At 37.7% G+C, this 20439-nt stretch overlaps 1 protein-coding gene across 2 annotated transcripts in view; it reads right to left on the reverse strand.

Moving 5' to 3' along the window:
- Window positions 1-440: 440 nt before the first annotated feature.
- LOC124870049 (solute carrier family 22 member 23-like) overlaps window positions 441-20439 on the reverse strand; it is a 57087-nt gene continuing 37088 nt past the window's right edge. The window contains exons 5-10 of one of the 2 annotated variants that reach the window (XM_047368472.1): window positions 16767-16894; window positions 9576-9678; window positions 8771-8991; window positions 7190-7222; window positions 6059-6182; window positions 441-5462 (exon numbers count right to left, since the gene is read on the reverse strand). In XM_047368472.1, the coding sequence (XP_047224428.1) occupies window positions 3956-5462; window positions 6059-6182; window positions 7190-7222; window positions 8771-8991; window positions 9576-9678; window positions 16767-16894 (2116 nt within the window). In that variant the 3' untranslated portion in view covers window positions 441-3955. Of the gene's footprint in view, window positions 5463-6058; window positions 6186-7189; window positions 7223-8770; window positions 8992-9575; window positions 9679-16766; window positions 16895-20439 lie in introns of both variants that reach the window. The other variant, XM_047368471.1, reaches the window with a different exon arrangement.

Genomic DNA, 20439 nt, shown 5'->3' on the forward strand with positions numbered 1-20439 from the left:
TTGGAATGAGATAGCCAGAGTCCAGAAGATAATCTAAAAGAGAGATTACCCAGTTGCACACATATGATATTGGGTAATCACTTTTATTTTTTTGTCATTTTAGATTTTTTAGTTGAATTGTATGAGATAAATGTCACGTTTAAAAATGATTCATTATAGTCTCATTTTTTCTAAAATCCTGGCATTTTGTCAGGTGTGTACGCTTTTGATAGTTATTTTTTGTAGGCATTTCTCTAATTATGGAGATCAACACATCTCTGCTTTACCTGGATGTCTTTCCCATTTTGATGAGTGGTTAAGAGAAATGGGTCATGTCATGTTGATGGTTCCGGGAAAACAAGAAGGCATGGATTACTAACCTACAAAAACATAGACCCTGTGATTATTTAAACAAAAATTAAGATATATAAGATGGAATTAACAAGAAACTGGTACTCCAATTTCATCAATAAATAGTGATTTATTTCAACAACATGTATGGCTTATGTACAAGTGCATTATGTTTGTTAAAAGAACAACAAAATTAAATCAGACAAGTGATACTTATAAATTTACAATCCAAGGTTGTTTTTTTTTTTTTTTTGTTTTTTTGTTTTGTTATTTTTTTTACATTCATTCAAATCTCCCAACAAAGAGATTTTGAGTTGGTCAACTGAGAGAAGCAGAACCTGAAATGTGTGCACCGGGTACTTCATGTCTCTGGATTCAAAACTACTTCACCACTCCTTTGATTTATGATTCTTCATCTTATCTTTCCAACAATAAATGTCAGCCCTATACTATAATCGCTGGTGCTGTCGTTGCTCTGCATTGCTTTCATTTAACTTGAAGTTACACGTAAACCAAAAAAAATAAAATAAAACTAAAAAGGTCGGATTAAGTGCATAAACGAAAAAAAGAGATGATTTTCCCAGCACTGAAATAGCTGCATGGTAGAATATTAAGTAACACATGTCAGTGGAGACAGTACCAGTGTTGTGCTGTGTTGCTGATTTTATTTTCTTTACTCTGGATTTGCATTTGGGTTTCAAGTATATGACGTTTAATTTGGATGCACACCAAGATACATACTAACAGATACACTGAAGACTCAGAGGCAACTGAGGCGTCAACCCACTCACAAACAGAAATCTACTGTAAAGGTTAATGTCTGACTAGTATCTCCTACATTGACTTCCAAATCTATATTCCCTTTTACTTTAAGTGTAAATATGCCAATCTAATTCTCAAACGATTCCTTGTGCTTTGACGTGTAGCAGCATTGAACATGGCGTACACAATTTGTATCAGACATGAAACAACCACTTGAACATCTCAATAATGAAACAATCTGATAAAAGACCACCACTAGTCAATCAACAAGTGAGCTTTTTTTTTTTTCTCATATCAAACGTACATTTCAGAAACATTTGAGGTTTGCTCAATCACTCAAACACCCAAAGATATGTAGCATTTTCAACAGTGAGCAAAGTGTCTGTAAGGTTCTTCACAGGTCTCTCATATGATAACAGAATTTTATAGGTCTGATAAAGGATTTGAATCCTAAATAACACCTTAACAGATCACCTTTACACATCCATGGATGCATAATCTACTGAGATTTATCACATTTCGGATCACAAGACATCGTCTGTCTTTAAAGTTATACAGTACGGCACAGTTATTGTTATTATTACTAATCATTATTGTGAGGCTTATTGTAAACAGTAGTACATCCACAGTCACACATCCTCCTGTACACAAGTATTACAACCTCATATGCAAGAAGAACTACAACTGTCAAGTTTCACATATATTTAAGTCAAGTAGGCTGCGGTCCTGAAGGTGGACATGGGCTTTGGAAGGAAAACTTTTTCCATGAGAAAAAGCCTTTCATTTTGTCAAAATCAATAGGTTAATTTGAAAAGTATTATTTTCTGTAGTGTATTGCATTTATTTAGGAGTAGGTTGTGCATGTGTATGTGCAACTATGTATATAAGAAAACAATAACATACTATGTTAATGCCAGAACATGATTTGGAAAACACACACACACTATAGGTTAACATTGCAGCAACGATTGGCAATCGCATCAAACATTTTGGACAACTCATCTTTTTTTATTCTTTTTTTTTAAGATTTAACAGTTTTGTTGACACATTCACAAGAAATGTCATGCTTTGTCCCCACTGCACAAGAATAAAGTGCCACCACATAAAGGTGCCACGAATACTGTAATAAGGATGTCAAGTTCTGTACACCAGGGAGTTTTGAAACGAATACTTTAGAGTTTAAAAACAAAGAGGAGTCAATCTCAAGAACTAATTCACCTACATGATCATATCTAGAAAAAAAGAGCAGTTGCATAATATTTTCACTGGCTGAAACAACTCTAAAACAATAGCTGCTCCTTATCCACTAAATTTCTAAACCACGTGCTAAAAAAACAGTTTAGCTTATTTTTCTCTCACTTCTAGGAAATCAAATTGCAACACATATTGAAGTTTTCCTCTGTACTCATTACAGAAACTGAGAAAAATTTGGAAACAAAGATTGTGAAGTTACGCCACAATTGAATTTGCATGTTGGGATGGGAGCGGCATCTTTTGTTAAGCGTGTCTTTCTCTGATTGCTTTAGCTAAGAGGTTGGTAAAACCTATTAAATGTTGGAGAAGGGGGAGAGAGATTTCTTTCTTACAGAAAAATGTATTTAATTGCACTGCCAAATAAAAATCAAGATCAAGCATCAGCAACAGCAATACAATGAAACCCAATGAATCTGCATTCTGGAAATCTCAGAAGAGATGCAGCAACAAAGAGCCCAGTGTTGTTCTGAAACCCGAGCCTCTTCAAAATCCAATCCCTTTGCTTGATTCGGTGAACAAAGTACATCCACCGGAGCTGTTTCAATGAAGTATAGTTGTCTGTTGATTTTGTGGTGTAGAAAAGTGGATAGGCATATTTATCACTTTCTATGCTGAGATGAAGAGTGCTGAGACATAATTTTAGGGTAAAGACCCTCATTAAGGCCATAAAATTATGAAGCTGAATAGAGACATGTCAGGTTTCCGCTTAGAAATCAGCCTTAGAGTTGAGAACTCTTAGGAAATTAGCACATAAATAAACCCAGCCACCCAAAATTCAACATGGCGTCGTATCAACTTCACATTCTCTTTAGCAGTCCAGTGTTTTTCCTGTCTGGAGGAGATCTAAAGGGTCTAAGCTGTAGATTTCACCAGACAGAAAAACACTGGACTGCTATGTATGATTTGGCACTACATCTATAGTCATTTTTGGTTAGGGCAGCTTTTGGCATATGTATTTGGTGAAAAAAAGAAAAAAAAAGGTTCCAATTTCAATAATTTACATTTACAGCAACAAAAATACTTTGTAACATTCCAATTTCATTGTCCATATGTAAGGCCGATTTTTTTGTCTATATGGATAAAAGCCTTTCATTTAAGCAAAAGTACTAGTGGTATCTGTTTTTGTTGTTGGTTTTTCTTTTCTTCACCAGAGCTGATGATGTCTCTGTAATTATGGGCATTCAAAAGGACAGTGGCTTCCCCCCTTTCTCTCACCCCAAGTTGTCCTTTTTTTGAAAAAGCAAGTACTTTATATGCTGGTGATTTCCAGTCATGTTCCTGAAGAGCCATTGCATTGTCACATGACATTGCCATTATATTATTACAAACCAGCCAGTGGTGCACTCTCACTTTTGTGCTCTCATTTATTGGTGAAACTCACAATGGCGTCAGGAAGGTTGGAGAAGCACTGAGGGACATGAAGCAGCTCACGTAAGATAAGCCCACTCCAATCCACGTTGGAACAGTCTTCATGAAGTACCTGTAGTTTGAGCTTGGCGGTTCGTGTCCCATATCCCCCACCCCCCAGCTACATGCTGTTTTATGGATTTAGGTGGTTGCCTCCTGGTGTAAGACATAAAGCTTCCCTTTTTTTGGCTGCGACACTGAATCATGTCGACGCTGTGCTGCTAACAGTGTTGTTTTCTATATTGGTAGTCTCCATGTCCATTATAGGTAGGACACCAGAGTCTATGGGGGAGGACACGGTGCTGTCCATTAGACAGAGGGGAGCTGCTTCAGCAGGGTGTAAATCCATGGTGGACCTTGAATGTACAGAATCTAAGTCTAGAGAACTGGCAGAATCTTGTACAATGTTTGTGGTTGATTCTGAAGTTGAAGTATTCACAATGTCTGTGACAGGGAGGACAGCTGGACTTCTTGTCGTGGTGTTTACAGAGGAAAGGTCTGTTAAGGGTATTTGATCTGAGTCAGTAGGAGGTGAATATGTGTGTCTTGATGACGCAGCAACTGAACTGGGAGGTGTAAAGGAATGAGAAGATAAATCTTTACTGCTGGAGGAGGCTAGATCTAAATTAGGTAGCTGTGAGTTTCTAATGCAAGGAGTACATGCAGATTCATCTACTGTTTCTAACTTAAGGGGAATATCAGAGTCTGGGATAGTGGAGGGTGGAGGTTGGGCAGGAGGGTCCAAGTCTGGAACAGGTGAGGGAACAGGGGGTGGAGGGAGGCTGTCACACATAGATGGTGAAGGGAAGTCTTTTAAACTACCAGGAGCATCCTCAAATACCGGTAGTTCAGAGGTCGTGATGATCTCATTGAAGTCATTATCCAGTGGGTTTGGAGACTCTAGTGTGGAGCTAGGACGGGGCTCGATGACGGGAGTTGTGCAAATCAACGAGGAGGCGGGCACTGTTTGGGGGAGGATGGGAGGTGAAGATTGATGGGAAGCAGCAGTGCCAGAGCCATCCTCATTTTTAGGAGAAGGAGCAGTGTCATTTATTTCAAGATGGATACTATCTGTTTGTAGATTCACAGATTCCTGAACTGCCAGAACTTCTGCATCAGCTAAAAGTGGATCCGTGATGCATGGCGCCTTGTGTAAAGGACTGGAAGATAGCAGGCGCTCTTTGTTAGCTTGTAAGATACCATCTTTACCTTGGGCCATTGCAGAGGCTGGCGGTGCAAATGGAGAGGAGTGACCACTAGGGTCTTGTGGCTCAGGCTGGTCGGGTTTTTCCTTCAAATTAATGGGAATGGACGAATCTCCAGCTGCAAGAGCAGTCAAATCAATAGCTGAAGAGGCAGTGGAATCCATGGTTGACAATGCAGCGTTGGCCGCCTCGTGGAGTGGTGTGTCTTGCACTTTTGAGTAGTCCCTGTTGCTCTCTGGTTGACGAAGCAAGAGCAGCTGCTCTCCCGGTTTCCTCGGGAGGAGCAGCCGCTGACGAGTGTAGTTCTCACCATCAGCGATGGTCTCAGGGAGCGGCTGATAACGGGTCTCAGGCAAAAGAAGAATGCAAATAATGCAAATGAGAGTACAACAGGCAAAAATGATGTGGTGAAGGAAGTAGCCTTTTTGATTGTGTAGGTCCATGATTGGTCCTGTGAGCATGCCAAAGCCAGCACTGGCCAGTACAAGGCCCACACCACCACCCCTACAACGAAGACATGAAGAAATGTTATCTTAAAGAATGTCACATACATGCATTCAAATCTGCTACAAATACTGTAATTTAACAAAAATAAGCATAAGTTCTACCCTGGACACATTTCCCCATATTGTTGCTATTTGTATCTGTTTTATATCCAAACAGCAGCAGAAAGAGCTACAGCACCACTAGACACCCTACTCTGAGCATTACTCAAATGTAGCACCAGATGGTGCTCTTGAGGCATTTTAATTTGAGCACCACCTAAATGACCCCACACAATAGAGATTAGCAGTAGCATCAAATAATTGTTCTAAAAGGTAAAGGATGTTATGGATGTATGCATAAAACAAGTATAACATTTAAAACTGTAAAGGAATGATACTGACAACAGTTTAATCCTGTAATACAATGAGGTAGAGCTAGTAATTTAACCGTGACTAGAAATCAACAGCAAACAGTGTTAGCATGCAAATAAATAAATGAGACAATAATAAAATAAAAAATTAAATTAAATGAAATTACATAACATGGTAAGCCTTTATACTTTTGCACATGGGATTTCAAGATTCTGATGGATGTTGGCATTGGTGTGAATTTACCTTATCACAGTGGGAGTGATCTCGGCGCAGAAGAAGATGCTCAAGTTGCTGACTGCGTGGGAGGAGAACATACCGATGATGGAGAAGGCGAATGAGAAGTTCCTATTCAGCGTATCTGAATTGTCTGCTGAAGAAGCAGGAGACACACATGAAGCAATTCAACTCAGCACCTTATGTCATTGGTGAAGGGCTAATAGTGCTGTGTGTGTAACTGTTTCAATGCTTTTTTTAAGCAGGAATTGTATTTTCATTTGTAATAAGTGTAATACTGCCAAAGAACTGAGAGACAAAAAATAGGGACTGACAACTCAAAGTGTAAGTGCAAAGCCATAAACTGAAGTTATATAAAACATTATTTCGTATACATCTCAAGTAACACATTTTACTCAGGAAAGTGTGGCAGTGATAGATCTTACGTGAAAAAAAACATTTTACAATTTGAATGAAAAAAGAAGAATATTATGTGTACAAAGTCTGCAACTATTTAACTGAACTTATCTCTAAGGATGCCGCAACCATGATAACTGTAGGCATATAACTTGATGGTTCAGGTGGTTTAGCATAGCCATAATGTGGACAGCTTAAATCCAATAAATGCAGCATATTACTCAAGTACAAGCGAATCTAAGGTTTTAGAGGCTGGAATTGAAGGCCATAATGCAGTTTCTTTTATGACATTTTATATTGTACAATTTAGCAAAAAAAGAAATCACATACACTTAGAAGCTGCAGAATTAAACACCCTTTAGGTAAACATTAATCTGGCTACATGCAGGGTGTTGTAAAGAGTAATTGCAGATGGCGTAGGTGGAATGGAGTTAGATAAAACAGCTGTTTGACCTTTTTGTTTCCCACTGAGAAAATTGGAAAAAAAAAAAAAAAAAGCAAAAAAGCACAAATCATCTAGACACAAAAAGAATAAATAAGCAATAAGATGACCATAATTACATCTAAACCTTTATTATGACCTCCCTTCTGCAGCACTAAGGTCTAAAAAAATGAACACAAAACCTTGTTCAGAAGATTCATGAACCTATATGATCCTTTTCATTCAAGCAGATGTAGTCATTTAGTGATAAACATAAGCAAAAACAAAAAGTAAAAATACAAGACATAAACAGATGGACATACCTATATTTAGGTGTTCGCTGTACTTCCAAAGCACTGGAAAGACATAAAGAGATGGATAGACATGAATTAGTAAGAAAGTTGGAAAAATCATCACAAGCACTCAAACAAGACATTAAAAATAGGTCACATATACACATGTTGAGCTAAGTTTGTCAATCGTTTAACAACCCACACAGCTCCAAGTGGAACATGGGAATAACCTTGATGTGTTGACTCAAGTTAAACATTAGGTGCAGTTTGTTTGTTACTGAATAAACAGTACTGTGCAGTTTGGATCATCTGGAAGACATTAGACACAAAGGGACTAAGAGCATGTAATTATGTTGGGTTATTCTGCTGAGAACAGCTAAATGTAACCGGTGCCATATCTTTAGTGTTTTCACACAGAATAAAGGTTTCATGAATCCTAAAAGCTGTATAACTGAGTGTTCAGTGTACGGACAATCCAATTTAGGTCTGAGCTGCCTAAGTGGAACTTAGGTTTTCAAAGGGTGTGATGTTTCACATTCGACTGCAGCCAGTGTATCTGCACTTGTGATAGCAGAACATATTCTAAATATTTCTAAAGCACGTGTTTCTAATGACATAATCAATATTCTCATCAAAGCGATTTAGTCCGTAATAACAGTGTGACGGAAAGAAACTATGACTAGTTAAGTTGCTACAATTTCTGAGCTAGAAAAATCACATCAAACTAATTATTTGATTATAGTTGCATCATACTTTACACTAAGCATGTATGATTTTAACTAAACGTTGGATTTATATAAAGGATATGTTTACCAAATTATATAGATTTCTTAATTTATCTGAGTCAATATATGGACATAAAAATGAAACACACAGCATTACAGTTCATTCATTCTTGTTTATCAGAGCCAGACTTGCTTTTCTTCCCAATTAATGCTCATTCCAAGGTTAGCTAATCCTCCACATGTTCCAGCATTTTTCTATTACAGACATCTGAAATGATACATTTTAAAAAGAAAGCAAAACATTGTTGCTAACAGCCTTTCTAAATAATTCCTTTCATCTAGCAAAAAATACCACCCTCCACATGTACTGAAAATGCAAAAAAAAAATCCAACCTGCCACCTTCTTATCACACCATAGTGATAGCTCTCTCTCTCCTTGTCTGGTCTGTTTAGGTTGCAGTTGTGCCATTCTCTTTCCATTTTCAAGAAGTATTAATACTTTTGCCTAAACCTGCCCATATCTACAGTCAAAGCAATGACTAAAAGGTTTAAAACAAATAGATATGTGACAAACAAATTTGAATGAGGACTTAAGTTTATCCTACCACCGTGCATAGTATAGGAAACGATGAATTAAAACAACTCTCCAGAAATCCCTGTTAGATAACTGCAGCAACATTTGTCAGAGTGAGAATGTGCAGTAGCATTGAAAGATACATTTATTTGAAGGCTTTCTAGGCATCCTTACTAGGGGTGCCAATAACTGTGGAGGAAACTGTATTGTTACAAAGAGCTTTTTTATCTATGGTCAAATTCAGTAAACGACATGAGAACAATAACATGTTCCAAGATATTAAGGAATTTCCTTTTTTTAAGAACTACTCACAGTTCAGCAAGCCCAGCTGCAGCAGGGATGCCAGTGCGGTGATGATCATGAAAATCAGAAGTCCACCACGCCGACCCATCAGGTCCACTGCCGGGCACAGCGCAATGCAAGATGCCACCGCTATACCCGCCATGGTGTAATAGTTTATATAGAAATTATGGAGCATGGTGGTTTCCATCATGCTCCTGGCAAAACAGTGGTGGATCCCATAGCCTGTTAGCCTGAGCAAAGAGAAGACCGGGCTGTTAGGAAAATGCACTGGGAAATAACACAATATCATCCTGCTGACTCTCTTCTCAGTTTATATACAACAAAGAGAATACCCCACAAATGTAAACATTGGCTTATTGACACAAAAGAGCAAAGCTCATAGGCACACACATTAAAACCAAACATCCCCATCCTCCCCTCTGGCTGTCTAATGTTTCCTACAGACAGAACTTATGTAAAAATGTATGCCAACTGAGGGAGTCAGGGACACTGCACACTGAAGTACGGATAAAGATTCAGATGAGATCTCAGATGGAGAGATGAGCAGAGGGGAAATCCCATCAGGGATAAACACGGAGAAGCAGCAATACAGAAGACGGAGATAAATATCAATGCTGTATTGAACTTGCAGGTCTATACTGGCATTTTGAGTGCACCAAATGGCGGCTCTGACAGGCATTACCCCCCTTCACATTTATTTACGTGAGCACCAGCTTCTTCTCCTGTCATTGTTTTCAGATCCTCACATGTAGATACTTTAGAACCCTAAAGCATCAATGTCTCTTGAAGCATCTTGCATGGAAATAACACTTACGAGTTGACGCACAGGACAACGATGTTCTTCCACAGGTTTCTTGTACCGGCCATTTTTACAATGCACGTCTTTTTGGGTTTCTTTTGAAGAGCATTTTGTAGTTCTGGGAATAAACAAATCAGGCAATAAATCAAACAAACAAACATGCTTTAGCATTTTATGGTAATAAAATAGCCTGCACTTGTAAAGCGCTTTATCAAGCCTGAGGACCCCAAAGCACTTTACACTACAATCAGTCCACCCATTCATACACATATTCACATGCTGACATTGTTAGGCTACATTGTACCCACAGCTACCATGGGGCAAACTGACAGAAGTCTGCCCCATATAATTGGCGCCACCTTCCCTCTGACCATCAACAGGCAAAGCGGGTGAAGTGTCTTGCCCAAGGAGATGGCTGAGATGGACGGAGCGGGGGTTCGAACTGGCAACCCAGCTTTTGAGGGTTAAAAGCGCTCAAATAACTCTGGAGCGACAGTGGCAAGGACTGTATGTGTTCGTCCTGTACCATTTACCATTTTAAGGTTTTCAAATCATACCACTTGATTATATAGGGGTATACACAGTGGTGCTTGTAGAAGTGTCTGGCTTAATTGTTGGTGGCATTTAATGCCTCAGACTAATATAAATGCTTGACAATTCAATTCAAATCAAAAATATTTTATTAATCCCAAAGGGAAATTAAATGTTGTTGTAGCTCATTATGAAGGTTTCCTCAAAGAGCCGTTGTAGATGCTGATGGCTGTGGGCAGGAAGGATCTCCTGTAGCGGTCTGTCTTACAGCAGATCTGAAGAAGCCTCTGACTGAAGACACTCTGTTGTTGTAGGATAGTCTCATAAAGAGGATGCTCAGGGTTCTCAATAATGTTCTTCATTTTATGAAGAATCCTTTTTTTGCACAATGATCTCCAGAGGTTCTAGAGGAACAGAACAGAGCCAGCCTTCTTTATTAGCTTGTTGAGCTTTTTTAAGTCCCTGGCTCTGATGCTGCTTCCCCAGCAGAACAACAACAGAATGGAAATAATGTCTACTGTTCAAAGTTTGTGTTTATTGCAACCTTTGTTGCAATAAACACAAACAATTTTTGTGTATGCAGAGAAGCCAATGGTTGCAGCATGCAGCAGTACTTGCACACGACTGAGCGGGCCGTGTATATCGGTAATGTTGAGTTCTGGTCTGTGTGGTCTGAGCTACAGTTTCAAAACATGTCTGTTCTGCTGTCAAATGAGCCGGGCCATAAAAGTTATATTAAATACGCTCTGTGAGGTTTTGTTGCAAACCACAGCAGGTCAAACAGCATTCATGATGAGCAATTGAAAAGATGTCACCCATGGGCTACTGATGAGCCGACAGTAATGACAAAATCACCGTAGGATTTTTTTTTGCTGCTAAATGCACTCCATGAAGTTCGACATGCCGTCTGTCTGCTCCGTTAAATGGTTAAAAAGTTTAGATTCTGAACGTTTTCATAGAGTTTAGAGTCTAATTGTTACAGTCGCCATTATAACATTTTAGGTAATGGGTTTAATCAAAAAAAAATTTTATTATTTATTTATTTTTCCTTTGGAGTTCCACTTATAAATGAACAGAGGTCTACTTATGTTTATTTCCTGTTCAGTCTCATCATATTTGACATACTGAATATTCAGGGTTTTATATATCAGTGATTCTTGAAATGAGGACAGAACATATCTGCTGGATAAAGTTTAGAACTGGAATGAAATATACACAAAATATAATTTCTTCAAATAACTGAAAAACTAACCTGGGCAATGTCAGCATATCAGTGTATGCTTTCATGGTGTTTGATGAATATTTTTGATTTTATACTATGTAGTATGTGGATGGTGTCTGTAAAAGCTCTTGTCCTGGAGCAGAACTCAATATATTACAATAGTTTAAAACTATTTAAACAATTCTAAAATAAAATGTCAAAACTACTAAATATAAATATTTAATAATTTCAAAAGTATCAGTAAATGCAATAAAAAATAATTTTTATGTATTTTCCAACTTCATTGAACTTGTGTCCTAAGCTTCTGGCAACACTGTTAGACATATAAAGAATGTAAAAAAAGAATCTGGCATTTTTAGGGGGCATCAAAAACTCTGAGGACCCCGTGACCCTTCTTTTTTCTTCATTTTGCTGGCAGGGCTAGCCAGCTCTGGTAAGCTTATGTTATTCTTTTGTTTTTTCTTCCTTTTTATTCCTAAGTCGTATGTCACAACCATATTGTGTCAACACCTTAACTGACAATTTACTTAATTTAGATCAAATTTGATAAAATAAATGCTTAATTTTAATATCTTGTAAAGTTTTTGAGAAACTGATGATCTACAAAATGGCCTCCTTCAGAATGACATCATATAAATGGAGGTAGTATGGCTTTCTGTCAACTCCATAAGACGTCAACACCATCATGATTTTTAACTGACGGTGTTGACTCAGTGACGCTGCTGACAAATCTCACTTAAGTGTGCAATTGACTCCTTTTCATGTATTTTAAATAAATGGCATTACTTCACATGCATCAAGTATTTCTTATATTTTTCTGTTTATTTTCAGCAACTTCTTGTATAACTTTATGGTTCAGCCTGAACTGAAAGAAGAGTTTATAACAATGAAAAGAGGAAAATTGAGAAAGAGAGAGGAGGTAAAATAAAAAAAAATATCAGTGATCTGGGAGAAAGAGATAAGAGGCATATGAGAAGACTTCTCTTGAATGACTTCTCTTCTAACTGCCAAGTTCGTCACCACAGTCAGTTCTGTGTCAACTCCGTCAGATGGACTTTTTGTTAGTATTTGTTTTAAATATTATTTGTTCTGTTTCTTGAGAAGCATTTGTCTGTAAAACTGTTGAATTTCTCAAGTTGGTGCATATGTTTCTTCACTTCTAAATTCCACTGTTTATTGTGGTGATTAAATGCAAAATGGGTTATTTTGTATCAACTGAAGAAAAATAATAAAATACCGCCTAAATACATTTTTAATAGGTGGTATGATTTATTTAAAACATGTATATAATAAAAAAAAAAACTAAGAAATCACAGAGAGTAAAAATATCAATAAGAGGTTCATTCAAAAATAATTCTATAGTACTTTATTTTTGCCTGATGGTGTTGACAAAGTTCCATTTCAGGTCCAGTAAAATAGAAATTTTCAAAAAAATGTTGCAACATGTTTACATTTCCAAAACATTAATTGTCATATTTAAAAATGTTAATTTTAGAAATAATTCCATTATTATTTGGGAACAAATGAACCCACTCTGTCCTTTATCTCAAGAATCACTGATATAAATAATTAAGTAAAACGAGTTTATGTGTGGATGAATGGCCAAAAAGCATAAAAAGTTATTCGTTTTCCCAGATATCCGCCTACATGTGGACAAGGCCTCAGCTTTGCAGTAAACGCACTGTGCTTTTTTTTCTGTTAAGTTTAAAGTTATCCCACATTTTTGAGACTTTCAGTCGTTTTCTTTGTGCTTCTGTTTGCCCCTAGCTGCCTAGCTCCATAGCTGATAGCCGCATTTGGCATCATTGTATCAACAGCGTAGGCCATCATTAGCGGATGTGAGTGTTGTGCAACAGAAATAACCTAAATATTGGTTATTTTGTGGTGCTTTGCTTTTGTTTGTGGTTTCTACCTGATTAGCTAATGCGAATAGGCCTCTAAGCCTTGAGACTAGTCTATTTCTTCGTTGTTATTTGGATTAATGGTATTTTAAGCACATGTGAAACTACATGGGTTGCTAAATAAGCAGATTTTCCATTGTTAGCTAAAACCGCTTACTGCTAATGCTAAGAAAGTCAAATATTTACATCTGGCTATTGTGAGAGTCCATAGACATTCCTCTCCGAAATTTTAGCAGTCCATTATTCCATATGAAGGCTATTTAAAAGAACATTAAGAATCAATTGTCCAAAGAGGTTACTGATTTCTAATTGGGAAAAAAATATTTCCTTAATATTAATTTACTAAAATAATGGTGCTGTTTTATTACAGCATTAAGAATCAGTTGTCCAAAAAGGTTATTATTGTCTAATTTGGCAAATCATTCCTGAAAAATATTATTTTATTAAAATAATGTTTTCCTTACCCTTCTGATTGTGACTGGTTGTTTATAACACATACCAGTTGTTACCCTTAATTCGTTTTAAAACTAATATGACCTTATTTACTCATACTCGCCATCTTCCGCTTTATCCGGGACCGGGTCGCGGGGCAGCAGACCAAGAGACATAGTCCCTCCAGTTGTCCTGGGCTGTCCCCTGGTCCTCCTCCCGGTGGGACGTGTCTGGAACACCTCCCAAGGAAGGCGTCCAGGAGGCATCCTAACCAGATGCCCGAGCCACCTAAACCGGCTCCTCTCGAAGTGGAGGAGCAGCGGCTCTACTCCGAGCCCCTCCCGGATGGCCGAGCTCCTCACCCCAACTCTATTTCCAATCTCTTGACCTTATTTACAAATTCCTTAAAACAAACCTTGTTTCTTAAACATAAATATCCACACTGAACTGTGATGTCTTTCCATTGGTCCCCTGTTCCCTTTTATTTGTACTATATAGTTTCATTATTTCTTTATTCGTTCATTTTCTTGGTAGTTTTAGTTGAATAGGTCTAGCCTAGTAAAGAGTTTGTTAATTGAAATATTTTAAGTTGGAGTTTAATTGTTTTTTGTTAATAAATTCTTATATGTTGAAGAGAAGTTGTGATTTTACCACGTATGTGGTAAATGCCAGTGCTCGAATTACTCTTTCCTATTCACAGGAAATTACTTGACAGACTGAAAGGTATTTAATAAAGTACTAAACATCTTAAACCTATTATTGCACAACAGAGTAAATTTTACAACAAAACATTTTTTTCTTCGGAAAGAGACAAAAACAGTTTTCTAATTAAATAAAATTTGACAATGGTCTATCAATAAAGCCACAAGTTATTTAACATGTGCAGGTTTCATGTGAAACTGACAAAACTCCTGAGTAAAATATGTTTCTTAGAAAGTAAAATTTCCTGTACAGCCGGTTATGCGCGACACCGCTAACAGTGGATGTTTTGGTATCAGATCAGAAGTTGCCACAGAAACACACCTCTGATATGTGACACTGTACTTTCCTGTCGACTCAGAAATGTATTCCACACCGCCCCCTGAAACTCATCTTTGACCAGAGCCCCTAGGGCTTTCTGGTGTTTCCCTGAGTAAGATTATTCCTGCTCTAATCATTGAGTGGATTTTCCAAAGATGACCTAATTAGCACCAATGCACGCACTGCATGTGACTTTGTGCTGGAATTCTGCTTCTGTTAAGACAGCCTGTTACAGTGAGACGGGGATCATTTAATCAGATGGTAACGTATTTTTTTGCCTAACTGCTGCATCAGCTCAAATCTAATGCGTTTAAAGAAATAAAAGTACTATTTTCACATTTAGTGGTTCCTCATTTGGATCTTTTCCGGGAATGGGTCTATTTATGTTTCAAAATCTCTTGATTTTTTTACACAACCTTTCACAATACAAAAACTACAAAAAGACAGCATGTTATGCAGTATTCCAGTTTTCTAGCTTGACACAAATGCAATGAGCCATGAAATCAGCACAGTTCAATCTGCTTTGGTTTTGACTGGTCCCGTGAGAACAGACAATCTACACAGGGATCAAAGTGCCTGACCCGCCCCCGTCTGTCATCTGACCATGCTCACTTGTACAGGCTAAAATAAAATTAATAAACACTTGAGTGTGTCATAATGTAATGATCAGCACCCACTGCCATCTCTTTAGTGGCATGTTACTATGGTAACAAGACAAGAAATCCATGTAACCTTGTCAGTTTTTCTAATTTAAGACCACAGCTGGAGAAATTGGTGTCTTTCAGATTACGTGAACAGATAGGCAGATGACAATGAATAAAATGTATTGGCCAAATGTTTAGTTGAAAACCTGGATTTTGTTATATACATGTACATGTCAATATATTAGAATAGCATTGAAATTAATCTATTTCGAGTATTTCAAAAAATGAAACTCCTATGTCAAATATTACACACTGAGTAATACACTATTATTTATTTTTATTTCTTTTATTACAGTTTACATCTAACGAAAAGCCAAACTTAAGTTCTGAAAATCAAAGCCAAACATATAGAGATTTCATGGCCTACCCAATCATGAGGAAGACTTCTGATTTGACAATTATCCAGGAGACCATCATTCACATTCTCCAAATGGGTGGTATGGCACAAAATGTTATTGCTAACAAAAGCTGGCAGTTTACAGAGTGCTGTACCCAAGAATATTAATGGAAAGTTAAGTGGAGGGAAAATGTATAGTAGAAAATGGGCACAAGCAACATGGAAAACTGCAGCCTTGAGCTGATTGTAAAGCAAAGCCCATTTATAAGTTTGAAGGGTATTTTTAAGGGATTCAAGTGAGACTGGAGTGGCTGCTTCAAGAGCCACAACATGCAGACATGGGTAATAAAGGTGATTTTGCTTGTTTTGAGTTATTCCAGACCCATAGACAACTTTAGAAGCATTTTGCCTTGGCTAAGGAAGAAATTACAGCACCATGGTAGAACTGTGCCTGATTGGCCAGCAAAATTACCTGACCATAACCCTATAGAGAGAGTATGAGGCATTATTGGAGGGAAGATGATAAATACTAGAACTAACACTGCAGCTTTTAAAACAACCTGGACTACCTTAACACCTAAAAAGAGTCACAGGCCGATCACCATGCCACAATGCATTACCGCATTAATTCATACAAAGAGCTACAAACAAATATTGAGTGCATATACTGTAGAGAACATTGACATTTTCATACATTTTCATAAGGCCAACATTTGTATATTAAACAAAACCAATTTTTTTTCCTTCCCCTTAATTTTCCAATAATATGCTTTGACACAGCCCTCTGTGATAAGTCATCCTCTTTACCAATGATCTTTTGTGACATATTTTAACTGAAGTGTTGGTTTTCATTAGCTGTAAGCTTTAGTCATCAAAATTAACAGAAATAAACGCTGGGTATATATCACTGTCATAAATCTATATATGAGATGCGCTTTTGAATTGAAATACTGAAATAAACTAGCTTTTCAATCATATTCTGAATTATTGAAGTGAACATGTTAATTTGCACAAATGTACTCTTGTATCATTGAATTAACAAAGTGTTTGATTTATTACCTGTGAGGATGTTATCTACATCAAGTTCCATGTTCACTTTATTCTTCTTTGCTATGTGTCCCATGATCCATTTGGACTTGCAGTACTGCTGCGTTGCCAGCAGCCAACGCAGTGACTCAGGGAAAATCCTGTAAAATAGGCGGAGAATGTTCTTGTTATTACAGAACACAAAAAGGGTCAATGGAATTAAAAAGTCCTTGTGTTGAAAGACGGGTTGAAATGTCACTCTGTCAACTACTGTGCCATTTAAACACAACCAGGTTTCTTCCAACGAGACAGTATTATATGCCTGCAGCTAGTCCTGTCTCACAGACGTTACAGCTGCAGCTGTTGTGATTTTATATCCTCCGTTAATTGATTTTTATAATACCATATGTTGCACTAATACATGTGAGAAGTTGGTTAGATTAGTAGATTGATTGAACCTTGACATAAAAACAGCTAGTTGATTTAGCACAATGCCTTAAGCCTAATGGGACCCCTTTCAGAACTTTGTAAAATGCTTATGAGGTGGTGCATGACTTCTTGTTTTGCTCATGTCCCATCTTTTACCTGTGTTTCAAAAAATCTGGTTTGCAAACGATCACTTACATTTACACAGCTCCAACCATAGCAGAGGAACAAAGCTTTGCAACTTTTATTTCTGAATTTCCATTGTCTACACTTGTAAGCAACAACTTTAATCTTTTTGTTCTGGTTTGATTAACTGTTTGCACAAATACAGCTTTCAAATGTTTAGCTCAGTCAGCTGCACTGATCAATTTGCAGAGCTGGCAACACGCAATAAAAAACCTTTCTTCCAAACTAAAGGTTGACCTGTTCAAAATGATCATTTTGACCTATTTTTAAAAGTTTACTACATTTTGTTATGAAAGCCTGGATGCATCTTTCTATGTTTAATTGATCTTATTTTACTGGGCTGCTTTTGATAATTTCTCATCCTTAATTCTAGTCTCACAACCTGTTTTGCGTATTCACATTTTGCAGTCTTCCAACAATCAAGCGACTGTCAACGCCATTAGCTAAAAGAAGTTAAGGAGACTCTTCTTTTAGCAATTTATCAGTCTCTAACACCGGAGGAAAGTGTGCCACACTCCTCACTTTCAACCAACCCTAACCCCTGCATGTACAACCTGTGTTTAAATCAACCCACACCATCATCAAAGAGATCAAGATCTGGGCTTTGACTTAGCCATTTCATGGCTTTCTACTTCTGTCTGTTTTAGGTTATTTAAAGCATCCTCAAACCATTATACTTCAAGGTATATGATTCACACATGCTACGTGATTATGATCCTGGTATGCTGTATTTGGTTTAAGCCAGACATGTTCTTTGTTCTGGTGTCAAAATAATATATTAGTAGGCCCAACATAACTGCAGAAGTCCAGGGACGTCATGTACGAAAGAGTGCGCAACTTTCATACTAGACGTTTGCGGTAGGGAGAAATTCTGAAAATTGTGGCGCACAAAACAATTCTGATGTACGAAACCGTGCGTAGACATGTCACCGCACGCGTTGCCTTCATACAGCCAAACTTGTGCTAAATTATGTGCAGCTGCAAGTGGTGCTTGGACCGCCCGGTCTCCACCCATAAATACACAAGCAACGTAATATAAATAACCGGAAGACACCCATCACGTACCCAAAAAACCAAGGCAATAATGATTTGACATTCCAAGAACAGAACCAGCTCCTTTCGGTGGATAAATGCTAAGAGAGACTGTGTCTACACACCATGAGGGATGTTTGCTGTCAGTTACAGCAAACCAACAACTACTTGAATGACATCAGCAACTCAAATCTGACTGAAAATAAAACGCTTGTCGGCTCAAACCCGTTCTCTTCTACAATGTCTGCATCAAGTCCACACAGTGCTGTCCAGCTGCTGCACTAAGCTCAATCATAGTTCAATGCTGATCACTGTAATGAGGTGAATATGCCTCCCATATTTCTATTAGGAAGACTGTCACTACATACACTATGTGAAGTACTTTAAATCTACAATCATTCAGGGCGTCACATAAAAAACAGAAAAATACCTAGAAGCCACCATCGCGCTTCTTGAGGTTTGTTCCGAACACAACTATTATAATTAGAGTAATCATAATTGATTATGTCCACAGTCCATAGTTGTGATTACATTTAGAGATCGGATCCTCACTGCAATTGAGAGCCACAGTCTAGTGGAACTTTATATATCTGAGCAACATACGGATGAGGGTGTTCCATATGGCCGGCATGGCCCAGCTAATGGATGACTGTTATTTACCAGACCTGTCAGCCAGCTCCCTCTGTAAAGCTCCGGTTGAAACGACCTCAGCATAATGAGAACTTTAACTGGCACCTGCGACACACGGTTTCTCCTGTTCTCCCTCTGTAACACTGGGGCCAGCTTCGTGCAGAGCTCCAAAATAATTACCCTGGGCAATCTAAACCGGCTGATAAGCCGGTTTATCATGTGTCAGTAGGTCAATAGTTAGTAATAATTAGTTAATAGTCAATAGTTCCCTCCAACTTCTTCCACCTGGGATGTCCTCCAGCTGTGCTAAAGCTGTCATCGTTCCACAATTACACACAACTTTACGCAGCTCTTTATGGACATGTGTGATTGTCTCCAACTTGTCGACCTTAGGAATAATCACACCTGACTTGTTTGGAGTTAATCTGCTGATCCAAAACTTCTTTTTCAGTGAGAATGAAAGTGTCCCTTAGATGATTCACATGCACTTTGTGCTCCTCAGCGCACAGACCGATGTGCATTTACATCTACTGGTGACAAAAAAAGAGGAGGTTTTACAGTGTACATGCGACTGAGATGGTTTCCATCATTTGTTGAGGTGTGTTACGTTATTGTATGAGGCTAAATGTGGTTCAGTTTCATCGCTCAGGTTTAAACCATAAAAACTCAAACTTATGAAAAAACATCAAGTTTGATGCTCCATGAATTAAAGAAAAGTGAATGGAGTCATATTTCAGTGTATTTAGGTGAGTTTTAGCTCTCTGTAGTTTATTATTGTCAATTGAAAAATTGTTTGGGTGGTATTTTAGTACATGCCGAGTTGTGCGTAAAAGATTGCGCCACAAGGTTTTTGTGCTTGAGTAGCTTTGTACATGAGGCCCTGGGTCTTTGTTCTCTCAGGTAAACCTTAGTCAGAGCCTAATTTTATTATTATTATCATCACAATTTTTTTTTAGAGAGCAAGGGTTTCCTCCTTGTACATCTCCCATTCAAGTTAAACTTGAGAGCTTTGTTTCTGACTGCATTGCTTTGCACCTTTTTGTCTGCTTTCAAGGTGAACTTGGTTAGACCTGGGCATGTTGTAATGTTGGCTGTAGGTTTGATTGTCCTCCAACTGTAGACTATTTTATTACCATTACAGTGGAATGGGTGAGCTCAAAATTTATCTATTTTAAGACCTCTTCAAATCCTTCAATCATAATTGTGAAGGCCTCAAACAGCTCTTTATTCTCACCATAGTGTTCAGTCTCACTTCAGCAGTCAGAAACATAAACTAAATGTATGAGATTTAAACAGAGCAAATCTCCTTCAAAATGCTAAGTAGCAAAGTTTTAATCATGTCCAGCTGATGGATGAGAATAAATGTGGGGGTGTTTAAAAAACAGTTTACAAAACTCTTTAGTTTTACAATATTGTTCAACTATTGGTATTA

This window comes from Girardinichthys multiradiatus, chromosome 6 (assembly GCF_021462225.1).
Source record: "Girardinichthys multiradiatus isolate DD_20200921_A chromosome 6, DD_fGirMul_XY1, whole genome shotgun sequence".
Taxonomy (NCBI): Eukaryota; Metazoa; Chordata; class Actinopteri; order Cyprinodontiformes; family Goodeidae; genus Girardinichthys; species Girardinichthys multiradiatus.